We start from the raw sequence: 13,873 nt of genomic DNA, 5'->3' as shown, positions 1-13,873 counted from the left end.
ACTTGGAAATCCGTGCCATTAGTGGGATTCGTCCAAAACATCTCAAGAGCTCATGTAAAAAAAAACCACAAGATTTCATGTACGATACCTTAGGTGAAGGAAGATGTTTGTGACTAGGCGTCTGCTGCAGGCTTGCAGAATCACTTTGTTCTCCAGGGATGACTGCGGCCTTTGCACGCAGGCCAAGGGTGTGCTTTCGGACGTTTGGGATAAGCGGCCCTTTCAGTACACTGAGGTGAATTTGGCAAAGCCGGAATTCAAGCATTGGAAAAATTTATACGATTTCGATATCCCTGTTGTGAGTACTTTGCAGTTCTTATTTCTCACGGCAAGCAATGGGAGGAGCCTAACGCCCGGTGAATAGATACATATTAGCAAAGCAGATGCCCCCGAAGAGGACGTCAACAAGTATGGAAAGGCCATCAAGTTGATGCACCGATTCACGACAGAGCAAGTTGAAGCCAAGATGGATCAAGTCGAAGGCATCTAGATTTATAATGTCTAATCTACCCAAGATTCAACGGAAAAACATTTCTTTGCTTGGTACGCTCACGTCTGTTTCTAAGTCGTAGACGCTGTGAGAGACTGCTTAGCACTGTCCTCGATAGCCATGTAGTCTGTAACTACGTGGATCATGTCAAAGCCCATCTGATGGCACTTCTTGGCATGAGCCGGGTCGAGCGTGTAAATGCCGCTCTTCTTGCCGGCCTTAGCGGCCGCAGCCTGGATCTTGACCAGAGCGGTTTCAAGTTCCTGGGGGATGCCCTCCTCGGTGATGCGGTGGCCGATGTTGTTACCTGAGGGCATTTGTCAATTAACAATCGAGTCTTTGGTGGTGCTTACAAATAGCCATTTGTGGCTGTCTTACCTAGATCGAATGGACCCACGAACAGCACATCGATTCCTTCAACGGCAGCGATTGCATCTACATCTTCGAGGGCCTCTTTGGTCTCGATTTGAACCATGGTCAAGATGGACTCGTTGCCTTGGTTGAGGTAGTCGAGGGAGCTGATGGTGCGGCCAAATTGTTTGGCGGAATATGGGGATCCGAAGCCTCGCTTTCCCCAAGGAGGGAACTTGGCGGCTTGGACGAGATCTTCGGCCTCCTTGACGGTACGCAGCAGCGGGACAAGGACCTAGGAGTTTCTCATCAGTATTCAACTTTGTATAAGTATCTAGACCAGCCGTTCAAGGTTGGATTTATTGACAATAAGAAAAAAGATATGGCACATACTCCATGAGCTCCAGTGTCCAAAGCACCTGAATGACAATTGAGTCAGCTTCGTTACATGTATATATGAAGGGACGAGTAGAAACATACGCTTCACCATCCAAGGCTCCATGCCCGGGATTCTCACAATGGGAGACACTCCCAACGCCGCAATGGCAGGAACTGCTTCATGCATGGCACGATCTGCCAACCCAGAACCACTCTGTCAGCTCACTCACTCCATATAACTCATATCAATTGCACATGCAACTCACCGTCCATGCCTCCATGCTCGCAATCCACCAACACCCAATCCAAGCCAGATTGCGCCAAGAGCCTTGAGATAGTCGCTCCTGGAATCATCTGCCAGCCGCCAAAAGCAGGCTTGTTCGCGTCAAACAGCGCCTTGAGCGGGTTACCCGACTTCACCGTTGCCTGCGCGCCTCCCGGCGCAACTCCCGCTCCGATATAAGACATTCTGGTGATTTTAGATTGCACAGCTGATATGTTCCGGAGTAGTAAACGGGGTGTAGCAGTTCTTAAGAAGAATGAATTCATGCCTGTCGTTTGGCTCCCGAGGAAAGAATTGGGTCAGTGTTAAACGGAATCCGGAGGGGTGCAATGGGTGTGAATGGAAATACGTCAGAGGGTTCGGCGGAGCGGCTCGTTTCTGTCTTGTAATCGATGATTGGACAGAAACACTCAGAGATGGCCCTCTGGAACCGGCAATGGCATGTTCTGGGAGATCTGGGACGAGTTGGGACTTACACTACGAAGATGGTCATGGGTCTATTGACGGCCCAGGATGAAGTCGGCTATCACAGGTAGAGTGCGGGGAGAATGGTGGAGGTGCCAAGGTGGCGTGGGGGGGAACAATACGGAGTAGAGACACGGGAATAGCGAGACTGTCTCGGTCAAACAAAGAAGCGAGTCGTGCTACTCCGTACGATTAGGCTAATTGCTTATTGCTTATTGATTGTTGCTTATTGATAGAGTTGCTTATTGTCTTATCATTGTTGTGTTAGTCTAATACTACCACATACCTCGGAAGTAGAGCCCTATGGATGTCAATGTGGAGATGGATGCATTCATGCAAAAAGCAAGCACTGCCTGTGCTATCCATTCATCTATTACTAGCTTGGACTAATATTTACATATAAAACAATTCCGATTCTTCCGATTTTTGGGTTTTTACCATTTGTATACTCCAAGAAGATGAAAGAAAAAAAGCCCGTTGGCTATAATCGAGTCCAATCTTGGGGATCTAGTTTGTGTGGGGGCGAGACTCCATATTGTTTGCTCTATCGAAATTCAAAAGCAGCATCAACCACGCGTATCAAAGTTTTTCCCGTTTGGATTTCAGAAAGGGGGTGTTACCCAATCTCCTATCTCTGAATTCCTGTCAGAAAGTCAATCCCAACTACTGAGCTCATTGTACGCGTACGACGCATAACTCCTCGGCCTTTGCTGTTCAGACCATATGGGAGCGCAGAGGCGTTCGTTCCTGTGCTCAATCGTTCCGAGGCCCGAGGAATAAATGAATGTTTATAACCCATTAATCCTGGAGACATCTGTTGCACAATGTTAGCAGACAATAAACGTGCGCGCCGTCCCACAGCCATCAGCCATACCCTAGGTAATCCTCCTTGATGCTTCCAATGGCCCACATCTCGCCGACCTCTGTTCGCGTTCCGATAATCTTGACGCGCACATGGGTGCCCGGCTCGATGACGGTGTCTTCGTTGTTAGTAAACTGAGGGGGTGTCGCGTTGGGATCCCATTTGATGTCGCTCGGTATCAGCTGCGGCAAACAACGTGTCACTGAATCAGCACCTCTCCAACCATTGGCCATTCAGAATTGACAGGGAAGTTAAAACGCACATGAGCAGACACAAAGAGTCTGAGGGGACCAGCCTGGGCGAAGAAACCCTGTGGATTGATGGAGTAGACAACGGCATCAACCTGATCAGGGTCAGACAACTGCTTGCCACAACGGGCGCAGATTTCGCCTTACCGTCTCTCCTTTAAATGGTCGCCACACCACGGCGCGGTATCCAACCGTAAACTCTGCAAGACCGTTGCCTGGTAGGATGCGGCCCTCGGAAATGTCGAACGTGTCCATGATGGAGATGATGTAGTAGCTGCCGGCGCAGGTGCCTTCGACGTCTTTTAGCAGCTTGCTAGTGACGAGATCGTGCATGTTGCGGCCGAAGTAAGATGGGTGCAGGGTGACCCTGCGCTCCATATTGTAGAGAAAGAACATGGCGGGCGACTGGTTGCGTGACGACGAGAGCTTCGGGCGACGGTGGGATGGCAATTGTCGTGTTGAACGGAGAGCAATGGGTGAACCTTCCAGAAAAGCCTCTCAGTATCCCATACGAAGGCGATTTTCGTCTCTCGAGAGCGCACGCGCGCTATACGGATATCTAATGGTCAATCGGCGATGGCGAGGCGTAGCAATCGAGTTCGTCGAAGAAAGGGAGGAGGAGCCCGGTGAGGAGGGGAGGAGGAGGAGGAGCAAGGAGCGAGGAGAAGAGACAAAGCTCTTGAAGCAAACGCAACACGCACAGCTGGATCTTCTGCGCTTTCAGGTGTGCGTTGCTGCTCCTCAGCTAGGGGTTGATGGAGCTGGAGCAAAGAGGATGAAGACAAAAGCGCGGCGAGGCTGCGATGGATCAAATGCGATGGTTTGGTTGGGAAATCTTTGGAGCCGGCGCTACCACATGGTCTGTGCGCTAGCCCAAGACGGGACTCAGGCGCGAGCTTATTAAGAGCAGTTCTTTGGCGACGAACGAACGGGCACGCAGGCTGAGGTCATTTGCGTTGATGCGCTGCACTCGGGATTGGGGTAGAGCCCATTTGCCCATTTACTCCGCATAATAGGGGTCTATCACATGTTTTTTTTGTGACTTTCTTGGTGGTGTCAGGTATTCTAGAAAGTGAGGAGGAAGGAGAAGCGCAACAAAAGGCCACCGTGTATCTTAGCATCTACCAAGTGCTACAGCAATCAATTGTGATGACCAACGGAAATGCATTGTAATCACCCGTCATGCTCGATTATTTGTCAAAGCAGTTGCATTGCAAAACATATATCATGATACTGCTCCATCAAAGCTCATAGCATCGAAAAGAGAAGACGCTCATTTGGTGGTGGTGCTTGATGCACCCTGTGGTCTAAAGGTACCTCTGCGCGCTAGTAGTCAAGGCGGCGGCTCGGGTACCTGGCTGAAGCTTGTGTAATAGGTTGCAGAAAGATCCGCAAGTCAACGGCATTGTTCAAGAGGAACAAGGCCCTTGCACATTAGGTTTGCCTCGGAATATACATGCATGCATTTGTGCAGCATCAATACATATCCCCCTTGTAAACTCGCATAGACAAGCATTTCAACCATGTTCGCTGAATGTTCTGGGCTGTATAATGCTTGCTTACTTCCAGGGGACAAGAGGCTGAGCACTCGCGCTGTCCATTGTCCCGAGGCTCCTAAATCCCCACCAACTTTGGACACACCATAGCGGCTTTCAGTGGACCTCGCTCAGAGCTCTCAGCGCCTCCGGAGTCTCCTGACCTGTTGCATCGAATTTGCATCTGCATCTCCTTGGATCAAAACCAAAACCTCATGCCGGGCCAATTCCACTCGACTCTGCAACCTCGATAGCACGCCGCCTGCGCCGTCTCGTTGCTGACTCGCGCCTCTTTTGCTGCTGCTGGTTTTCCCTTCCCTCCCCGATCCGTTCATTGTCCGATTGCATCTTCTCTCACGTGCCGGCCGGTCGCGCCAATTCTTCGGACTGGCGGTTACCAGCGTCTCGCATTTTGTTGAGCTTCTCCCTCTCTTCCCTCTCTCTGTCCTGCAGCCCGTCTCTAAACCTCGACAAAATGTCTCTAGATCTGGAAAGGCACTTGACGTTTGTGAGCTTGCCTCATCTCTCCTCACGGCTTCCTCGTCCTCCCGCTAATGAATGAATTTTTCCTCAGTATGGCGCCTATCACCATAACCCCGTCAATGTGGCCATTCACATGATCTGCGTGCCTTTGCTCTTGGTATCAGGATTTGCCTTGGTATGTTCAATTCGTCCAATGTCAATGCCTTCTCCTAACTCGGTGTTTCTCACCTTCTGCAACAGGCCACGTTTACAGGCACGCTCATTCACACCCCTAGCTGGCTGACCGTCCCGTACTTGGATCTCAATCTCGGTACCATCGCCGCTTTCCTTTATGCATCGCTCTACCTGTTATTGGAGCCAGTAGCAGGTTTTGTATTGGCTGCCTTTTGTCTCGGTAGCACAGCCTTTGTCAACTCATGGCACCTTCGTGATCCCACCATGACCTTCCAGGTCGCCCTTGGTGTTCATGTCGTTTCCTGGATCGCGCAGTTCATCGGCCATGGTGTCTTCGAGGGCCGCGCCCCTGCCTTGTTGGACAATCTCGTCCAGGCCATCTTCCTCGCCCCCATGTTTGTCTGGCTGGAAATGCTTTTCAAGCTTGGATACCGACGAGAACTCCAGGCCCGAGTTGAGAAGTCCGTCTCGAAGGAGATTGCCAAGTTCCAAGCCGCGTCCAAGAACGGCAAGGCCAATTAATTCGGGACCGACTTAAAGATGACAGGTTCTGATCTCGAATAGCACTCCCCCATTCCTTACCCAAGGCTCTCGGGACCTGTAAACCATATGTCACCTCAACCATCACAACTCGATTCGTCATACAACCAGCCTTCCCAGGGCCGTCTCTCCGGGACCAGATGACATCACCATATGACGAAAAACAAACAACCTTCTTCAATCTCTTCAGCGTCCAATCTACAAACCGCCCATCTCATTGAGTTTTCCAATCACACAATTTTAATATTGCAAGCAAGCGCTCTCAATCATCTACACCTCCAGATGGGCTTCAACCATAAAAAGTTTTCACATCTATAGCGTCTGTACACGGGCTATGGTACCTCAAAAATACAAAGGAGAAGTGCAAAGCGGACTGCACTTTAATACGCGCGGTGTATCAAGGATGTGGGTGGGCAAAAAGTACAGTACAGCATTTTGTTTTATTAACCACCTTTTGTAACATTTAGCAGCCATAGGCTACATATCACAGTTACAGCACAGAAAAAAAAACATCAAAACTCTATTCGTATCTCTCGCCCTTCTCTACTTCTCTTGCTGATGCACAGACGAATGATTCGTCCGAAGTCTTCCTCTCGAGGCCCTTTTGGAGCATCTTTAGTACCGAAGTCGAACGGCGGAGGCCGCTGAGAGAAAGACTGGACAGGTTGTGTGTGCTTTCGGCGTAATCTAGAAGGCCTGTAAAGCTGTCGGGGCTTGTTGGTGTTCTTTCGCGGAACGGAACATATGCGGACGCAAACGAATCCAACTCAAGACCTCTCGTGATGATGTTCCTTGGGCGGTGTGCTCGACCGCGCCGAGCTTCAAAGCCGTTATTCTGAGGTGGTTCAAGACGATATTCGAGACGCTGCTCAAGGTGTGATTCAGGTTGTTGCTCAAGGTGTGGTTCGAGGCGTGGCTCTATATGTCGTTCGAGACTTGGTTCAAGACGGTTGTACTCATTGCGCAGTGAGCTACTGCCCGCATCCCGGACTCGCCGTAAACGATGGGAAGGAGGCCGTTCAGGATTGGAGTTGGATCGGCCAAGGCTGGCACTCACCTTGGTCACTGTGCTCTTTTCCCTTTCCTTCTCCTGGACCAGCCTCGAAGTCTCGATCGGAGGAGCGCTTGCGCGTCGAACGCTGTTATGATACACCTCAACACCCTTGCCTTTTTCTTCGCACTTTGGGCAGAGTGTAGCGCGCCGCTCGAATTTGGGAGTTTCGTGGTCTGGTTCGTAGGCGTAGGCGTAAGCGAGGCCGGAGAAGCAAGTTACCGAGTGGTGATGCTTAAGTTGTTGTTCGACGCAGCGAATTGCGCGGCGGCACATGTGGCCACAGTCGTACTGGATGATTTTTTCGCACATGCTTCTTGTCGAGATCTCTGATTTGAGGTCATCTGCGACGGAATATGTGGAGGAGTAGACTGGGAGACAAGTCTAGAAGCCCGCATGATAATACCGTTGGCTTAATGAAAAGACGAATGTGTTCAATAATGAAGATTCCCTGTGTGTTGGCTCTATGTTCATTGATGAAGCTTCGTGGGTTGTCTCTCTGTTGAATAAGAGGCAGTGAAGAAGTCTTGCGGGTCGGCGCTGTGAATCACTATCGCTCTGGTGAAAAGGTGGGCAAAGGAACATGTGTTGCCCATATTCGTAGAATAAGCGGAATCTTGCACCTGGACTGCCGACCCAAAACCATTGCCAAGTTAAAAATCTTTCTTTCCTTCTTTCTATCTTGACTACTGCCCTCATGATAATGTACTAGTGGCCGATCAGTTGGCAAACAGCTGGCTACTCACTGGCCGGTCTACTATATATATCCTTTCTCTTCCTCTGTCTCATTTTTCTCCTTTTTCCCTCTCCTCTACTACAATACAGCATTGCTTCTTTTGTCTAATTTATCCCTCAAGCCACGATTTTTTAGCAAGTAAACAGGCCTCTTCGACCCAAAACAAGGACAAGACCGTAATTAAGCATACGGCCGACGATATCATCGCTGGACATAAAACCATTGGTACAGCGCCTATTAAAAGAAAGGAATGGCTATTCAATACTCCAAGTTTTCGCATCTTGTTCGACATTTGAAGTTGGTGGGGTGCTGGACAGCCATCTCAAGATGCTGAAGAGCAACTTCCTTGCAAAAAGACCGTTTACCCTTTAATACACTCACGTCTCGCCAAGGAAGCAAAGAAATCTTGCATTAAGGATAAGCAAATCGTCAAGACGCGTCTCGTTCAAATAATGAAAGTTGTAAGACTACCTGACCTCTCAATACCCGATATGCATTAGGTAGTTACCCTGTTACATATAGCTAGTTATGGAAGATCAAGTCATGTTCTACATCCACTTTGATCTCTACCTATGGTGGCCCATGTCATAATTCTCTTTGCCCACATTCGACTGCAATACAAGTTTATATTAATGAATAGTAAGCTGAGTGTCAGGCAACTGTAATCATTACGTGACTAATAGATAGCATGGCTGAATCCAATCTAATTACCACAATAATAACTGAGTATTAAGTATTTTGTATGAGTATAAGAACGTACATTTACATACCCAATTAGCTACGCTCAAACATCTCCAGTTCTAAATAATCCTGCGCTGACTATTTCTGTATTTTGATGGCTCCATTCTTGATTCATCGGGCGATTTGATTTTGACTCAGAGGTGTCTACTCCATAGGTCCATTATCGCAACCATGAGAGTCGGGCCGTGATAGTTTGCATCAGTCGGGTTAATAGGGGCCATCCTGTGGATAAATTTTGAACCTTATGATATCCTGAGTATGACCCGATGTCCACATGTCCCATCCGAACCTGTTATTGTTCGCTGCTGCATGTATTGCACCTCCCATCGCTGAAACTGCCATTCCCTTTATTACGTCGTACGGAATCTCGCCTGCCGGCCAAGAATTGTAAGCAAAGTTTTTCACTTCAAGTTCCCAGCCACCCCCTATGGCGATTCTTTTCAAAGCGTTCGTAACCGGCGAACCCCGATAGATGGCCGCAATTCCGGCTGCAATTTGATTTGCCAGATAGCTCGTGTCGGCTGGTGATGTCGGGACAACCCAATTCGACGAAGTGACTCTGTCGGACCAAAATTGATCTGCCATTACTACCCAAGTAGTGGTGTAGAATGTGTACAATGCGCCATTGACCATGTAATGTGGGTTGATAATAGCATCGACGGAGAGATTTGCTGCCTTGGAAGAGACCGCATTAGACTCTACGGGCAATGGTTCCGGAGTGGGTAGACCAGTTACTGAACAGGCCAAGAAGAAAAGGACTGCTGTCCTCCAATTGAGTGTAGCCCACATCTTTTGCTATTATTTGTCAACAAAGAATTGAGATGGCTTAAATAGATAAGACAAGAGGTAGACAAACCCAATTCTAAGTCGAAGTTCCCGAGTTGATACAAAGTCCTGAGAGATGTCAAGTTCGCGACTGAGGTGAACTGGTTGCGGATGAGAAAGCGGGTGAAATCAGCTGGGACGAGGGTAAGCCATGATCTTTATATACTCTAACAATTCCTTAATATAGCAATTTCAGATTCCTTATCATTGTATCTCCTCTACTACAATATCATAAAGTATGTATTCTGGCAATATTCGTTGATTACTTATTAACACTTATTGATTACTGATTGAAGAGTAACTGTTGATAAAAATAGGCATTAAGCTATTATTTCGTTAGTATAGTGCAACAAACTCTATGATGCATTCAAGCTTATACCTACATTTATTACTCTTCTAGGAAGATATGTCTTAGACCGGTTCGCTGAGTTCTTGAATACAGTTAGGCAACTTCAATTAGCAAGTCTTACATTCTTTGTAGTTGCTAGGTACCGGCGCTTAGTATACGAGAATTATCTAGGTCGCTTACTATCGCCAGTCGGAAAAATTACTAAATAGTACTCTATTCAACTAAACAACCCCTGTAAATTAAGGATTTTCCAGGGAGAGTTGCTTAATTAGTCGGGCGCACAGTTGCTAAAGAACATTTGATTTAGGTAAATAGTTTCTATAAATTACATATTACCTGGAAACGTTACCTAACTAGCCCGTCGGCCCCGGCAAAGAGCAAAAGAAAACGTCAAGTTACTTCGTACATCTACTCGCTCTCTGTCTCATGTGACTATTCTTTCCAAAATCAGCTAAGCAATCTCATCTATCTTGATAATAGACTGGCCGAAGCACATCATTCATATGAAAGGCAAGGTAAACTGTATGTTAATTATGATATCATGGTTTCAATTAATCAGGTGAGTGGAATGAGTATGCCTCACTGTTTATAATGCAAACTGAAGCTATAACATAGAGATATGTAATCCATATGAAGATAAATGATCTTTTTTTTATTTGCTATCTTTCACTTTGTTACTGGACCTCTTTTTGTTGATTAGGTTGATATATATATATATATATATATATACTTTGGGACAGTATATAGAAATCTCAATGTAATGATGTTTCGCGCACGTACATAGTCCGAAACTTATAGATTAAGGCTGCTTAAAATGGATTAAGCTGTAATAGTTTTGCCTATATAATTGTTTCCCTCTGTTATATTTCGATTCAATTTTATCTATTACTACTATCTACTTCATTCCATCGAGAAGCTTTCTTCACACCCATCATAAGGTCACCAACGTCTCCGGTCTCTCTGCCTGTTTGAGAATGCAGAATAAGGTTACCACACGCTATGAAGTTGTGAAAGCTGGAGTAAGGATGATGGACCGTCGTTGCGGAGAGGCTGTTACCTAAATCGTTAGTCATTGCTTCGGACAGTAGGCAAAGGAACATGCGTTGCTCACATTTGTAAGATAATGGGAGTCTTGCGCCTATAATTATAATTTAACGCTACAAGTCATACTCGTGAGAAGTCTTTCTTTCTTTCTATCTTTCTGCCGTCAAGATGTCTACCTACATGTATGTATGTAGATAATTGCGTACCAGTTGGCAAACAGCTTGCAACTCACCGCCCTGCCTACTATATAATTCCTCGTCTCTTCTTCTTTCCTCTTCTTCTTTTCTTTTCTTTCCTCCTTAATTATATTCATCGCTAATTGCTGCTTTGTTGTTCCTTTTTTCCAGCCATTTGGTCAACAGTTGGCAACTTACCGCCCAACCTAGTATCTAAATCTTTCTCTCTTCTTCTTTACCCATCTTCCTTCTTTTCTTCTTGTTTTTCCTTTCATACAAGTGAACATTGCTTTTTTGCCCCCTTTTCTTTTCCAAAGTCACAGCATTTTGACCAAGCGAAATGGAGTCTATTGATGAACGAAACGCCAGGATCATGGCTGAATATCACAAAATTATGGCCAAGGAAGCTGCCGCCACGAACAACGCTCTCAAGAATGGCTCTCTCAAAGAGAATGCTGTCACGATAAGCAAGAATGGAAACGACGATGCAACTCTGTCAGAGAATGGAGCCAACAAAACAGCAATAAGCAAGCAATCCAGCAACCAGGCGGCAGAACCGAGCTCCAAAAAACGCAAGCTTGACGAAAAGGAATTCTCTGAAGCGACTAGAACCATATCCAAGGTGAAACCTGATGATCGAATTTATCTCGACCTCGAGGAATTGAAATTGAGATATAACGCCTTGAATACGGCCCATCAAGAACTTGTGAAAGTCCATATGGACAGGAATGCGGAAACGGGACGGCTCATACGCGAACTGAACATGAAGTTGGACGAAATACAACCCAAGATCGAGAGACGGGCGGACAGACTTGACTTGAAACAGTGGAGAAATGAGCAAGAGTTTGCACTCGCAGTGGAAACCAATCATGAGAAGTTTATGACGAAACTGGATATACTCTATAACAGTCACGAGAGGGAGTGTGGACTTTTGCGACGGGAGCACGAACTTCTTGAGAAACGGATCGCACAGTTGAAGAAGGAAAATTTGAAGCAGAAAGAAGAAAACCGGAAGCTGGAAGAGAGAATGAAAGCTCTGGAGGAAGGCTTCAATGGATTCCAAGCCGAACACACGTGGAAGGTTGGCCACATATGGGACGTATGACGGGGAGTAAATGAACCATTCCTGAGAAGAAGTAAGACATGGTAGAAAATGGATGGATCTTTGGGGAAAAGACAAGAGGGTTACACGGTTACTATGGACGGAGATTTTGGGCTCAGTTTACGGCAGATACGAAACGACGAATAAACGAAAGCTTGCTGGCTAGGTTCGATAGGGAATGAATACATCAGTCTAAAAACGAGAAGAGGAACCAAATTTATTGAGACACGTTTAAAAATGCTCAGAACAAGGGGGGGTTTTTTTCTCCCAAAATTTGTAAAGCATTGTACAACTAATTAGCTAGGGAGTGTCTTGATTGATAGTCTTGTGGTTACTATCAGCCATCTTCGCCCGGTTGGGGAGTAGGGGGAAAGGGGGGAAAGGGGGGAAAAGACAAAGAAAGAAAAGCAAAGGAAACAAACACGAGACGAAAAATACCAAATTGTGTCCCATCAAAGCAAAGAGAACCCAGGCCTCCACTTCAATCTTTCCGTTACATACTCCCTGATCTTCCTGACCATAAATTCCCTCTACTCTCGATTTTGAATTTGCGAATTTTGTCCCATCCCAATTCGAGTCTCTTGTACAAAGGCCAGTATAAGATTGACGCACACCTTGTCGGTTCTCTGTGCCTGTAGTATAGTGATATTCAGTCATCTCTAAATGTCAAACCGCCCTATAATTGGAGAAGAAGGACCAGGACTGCAACAGCAAAAACTCTCATCGGGTGCGGTTTCGTTTGAAGTAGTCTTTCCAGTCCCTTTGTCAAGATATCGGTTTGGAGTGTCGATATTCTCTCGTTCAGGTATCTCTGGCGTTTCCGCTAAAGGTCTAAAATTGACCCAACACGATGCGCCTATATTAAGGAGCATTTGAGCGTCTGCAGGAACGACACCTGGTCGAGATTCTTCAAGTATCCAAGGGTATTTCTCTGCAAGATCGGGAAACCAGCTTTGCTTCGAACAAGCATAGGGGCCATAAATCACGCGCAGGAACCAGAAATGGATCCAAGTGGCGCCATTGCCGTGCGCGTCCAAAGAGATGCTATGATCCGGAATGCCAGGTGCTTTTGGGTCCATCCAGAAGTTCATACCTGGCGCAATGCGCAAGAACTCTTCTCGCATTTCGTTGAACCAAGAATGCCGTTCCCTGGTGTACGTAGCCATGAGTTCCATCCGAACGAACAAGCTTGCGTCGTTGAATGTACGCTCATCGATTGGGAATAGCTCTTTTGTAGGTACGTTGAGATTATGACTGGTTTTTTTTTCACTCTTGACGTCCACTTCTTGCTTGCAGATGCTATCAGCTGGTGCAAATTTTACTTTCTTTCGTTTCGGTGATGACGATGGTGACGGTGATGCTGCCCGTTTCCTAGACGAAGTTGGCTTTTGCAGAAGCTCCTCTCCATCTTCAACTGTTACGGCTCGTTTGTTAGCACGTCTTGGTCGATGAGGTTGCCCCAGCGGTTCCACGATAACTAGCTCATCATCCGATTCAAGGAGAATTGGCGACTCGGACCCATCAATTGTCGACGACTCATCCTTGGGGTTTCGGCAGTCTCCCTTTTCCTCCTTCTGAACCGAGGCGTTGGTATCCATTGTGCCGTGAAATCACGCTTCTTTGTTAAAGATGAAGATGAGGGATATTGAGAAATATTGTTCAAAGAGTAATGTGAATGACAATGGGAGAACGGAGAGATGAAAGGGGAAGATGTAGATTTTTGTTCAGATTATATAGTTTTCGTCGGTAGTCAGCGAATAAAGTGTCTGCCGATGAAGAAGGCGGCTGTCAATGAACAAAGGGAATCTTGTGATCAGAGGCAGACGAATAAGGTGGCTGCCAATGAACACAGAAGGACGGCAGAGGCAAGGCAGACGAAAGGGAAAAGGGGGAGACAAAGAAGATGCAGAATCTCTTTCGTCAGATGATCTGTCTGTATTACAGCTGAGGAGCAAGTTGGTAGCAAACAACTCGATCGCTTCCCATCTGATAGGTCGCAATTGCAACATCACAAAACCCCAAGTAATTCTTAAGGGGTCT

At 46.8% G+C, this 13,873-nt stretch overlaps 7 protein-coding genes across 7 annotated transcripts; 3 read left to right on the top strand and 4 right to left on the bottom strand.

Moving 5' to 3' along the window:
* Window positions 1–20: 20 nt before the first annotated feature.
* V8C40DRAFT_232647 (glutaredoxin family protein) lies at window positions 21–1,230 on the top strand. The gene is made up of 2 exons (XM_083213185.1): window positions 21–298; window positions 365–1,230. The coding sequence occupies exons 1-2, from the start codon at window positions 104–106 to the stop codon at window positions 488–490; spliced, it is 321 nt and encodes a 106-aa protein (XP_083077751.1). The 5' UTR covers window positions 21–103; the 3' UTR covers window positions 491–1,230.
* Window positions 434–1,989, bottom strand: V8C40DRAFT_232646 (HpcH/HpaI aldolase family protein). The gene is made up of 5 exons (XM_083213184.1): window positions 1,486–1,989; window positions 1,322–1,414; window positions 1,235–1,260; window positions 869–1,136; window positions 434–797 (listed from the first exon to the last, which is right to left on the bottom strand). Exons 1-5 carry the CDS (start codon window positions 1,766–1,768, stop codon window positions 562–564), a joined length of 906 nt encoding a protein of 301 aa, XP_083077750.1. The 5' UTR covers window positions 1,769–1,989; the 3' UTR covers window positions 434–561.
* Window positions 1,990–2,303: 314 nt separating this feature from the next.
* Window positions 2,304–3,962, bottom strand: V8C40DRAFT_232640 (DNA-directed RNA polymerase II subunit RPB7). Its single transcript, XM_083213183.1, has 4 exons — window positions 3,225–3,962; window positions 3,092–3,172; window positions 2,842–3,011; window positions 2,304–2,781 (listed from the first exon to the last, which is right to left on the bottom strand). Exons 1-4 carry the CDS (start codon window positions 3,471–3,473, stop codon window positions 2,766–2,768), a joined length of 516 nt encoding a protein of 171 aa, XP_083077749.1. The 5' UTR covers window positions 3,474–3,962; the 3' UTR covers window positions 2,304–2,765.
* A 1,125-nt stretch (window positions 3,963–5,087) lies between these two features.
* V8C40DRAFT_261425 (2-hydroxy-palmitic acid dioxygenase MPO1) lies at window positions 5,088–5,791 on the top strand (the record flags this gene model as incomplete). The annotated part of the gene is made up of 3 exons (XM_083219262.1): window positions 5,088–5,120; window positions 5,187–5,270; window positions 5,336–5,791. 3 exons carry the CDS (start codon window positions 5,088–5,090, stop codon window positions 5,789–5,791), a joined length of 573 nt encoding a protein of 190 aa, XP_083077748.1.
* A 437-nt stretch (window positions 5,792–6,228) lies between these two features.
* On the bottom strand, window positions 6,229–7,301 carry V8C40DRAFT_94108 (uncharacterized protein). Its single transcript, XM_083223640.1, has one exon. It carries the CDS (start codon window positions 7,170–7,172, stop codon window positions 6,330–6,332), a length of 843 nt encoding a protein of 280 aa, XP_083077747.1. The 5' UTR covers window positions 7,173–7,301; the 3' UTR covers window positions 6,229–6,329.
* A 3,770-nt stretch (window positions 7,302–11,071) lies between these two features.
* Window positions 11,072–11,836, top strand: V8C40DRAFT_261423 (uncharacterized protein; the record flags this gene model as incomplete). Its single annotated transcript, XM_083219261.1, has 1 exon — window positions 11,072–11,836. The coding sequence occupies one exon, from the start codon at window positions 11,072–11,074 to the stop codon at window positions 11,834–11,836; it is 765 nt and encodes a 254-aa protein (XP_083077746.1).
* A 346-nt stretch (window positions 11,837–12,182) lies between these two features.
* V8C40DRAFT_282447 (uncharacterized protein) lies at window positions 12,183–13,431 on the bottom strand (the record flags this gene model as incomplete). Its single annotated transcript, XM_083221786.1, has 1 exon — window positions 12,183–13,431. One exon carries the CDS (start codon window positions 13,429–13,431, stop codon window positions 12,493–12,495), a length of 939 nt encoding a protein of 312 aa, XP_083077745.1. The 3' UTR covers window positions 12,183–12,492.
* Between the last annotated feature and the right edge of the window lie 442 nt (window positions 13,432–13,873).

The sequence above is a fragment of the Trichoderma camerunense genome (assembly GCF_050948025.1).
Source record: "Trichoderma camerunense strain CBS 138272 chromosome Unknown V8C40scaffold_2, whole genome shotgun sequence".
In the NCBI taxonomy this organism is placed as follows: domain Eukaryota; kingdom Fungi; phylum Ascomycota; class Sordariomycetes; order Hypocreales; family Hypocreaceae; genus Trichoderma; species Trichoderma camerunense.
Note: the sequence above shows the minus strand (reverse complement) of the source record. Positions and strands in the feature narration are given on the sequence as shown.

Coding starts and splice junctions, on each gene's coding strand:
- V8C40DRAFT_232647 (XM_083213185.1), top strand. CDS start 104: ATGTTTGTGACTAGGCGTCTGCTGCAGGCTTGCAGAATCACTTTGTTC. Junction 299..364: donor ACGATTTCGATATCCCTGTT/GTGAGTACTTTG, acceptor CCCGGTGAATAG/ATACATATTAGCAAAGCAGA.
- V8C40DRAFT_232646 (XM_083213184.1), bottom strand. CDS start 1,768: ATGAATTCATTCTTCTTAAGAACTGCTACACCCCGTTTACTACTCCGG. Junction 1,415..1,485: donor CGAGCATGGAGGCATGGACG/GTGAGTTGCATG, acceptor CTGGGTTGGCAG/ATCGTGCCATGCATGAAGCA. Junction 798..868: donor CGTGGGTCCATTCGATCTAG/GTAAGACAGCCA, acceptor AAATGCCCTCAG/GTAACAACATCGGCCACCGC.
- V8C40DRAFT_232640 (XM_083213183.1), bottom strand. CDS start 3,473: ATGTTCTTTCTCTACAATATGGAGCGCAGGGTCACCCTGCACCCATCT. Junction 3,173..3,224: donor GACCATTTAAAGGAGAGACG/GTAAGGCGAAAT, acceptor GACCCTGATCAG/GTTGATGCCGTTGTCTACTC. Junction 3,012..3,091: donor GACTCTTTGTGTCTGCTCAT/GTGCGTTTTAAC, acceptor TGTTTGCCGCAG/CTGATACCGAGCGACATCAA.
- V8C40DRAFT_94108 (XM_083223640.1), bottom strand. CDS start 7,172: ATGTGCGAAAAAATCATCCAGTACGACTGTGGCCACATGTGCCGCCGC.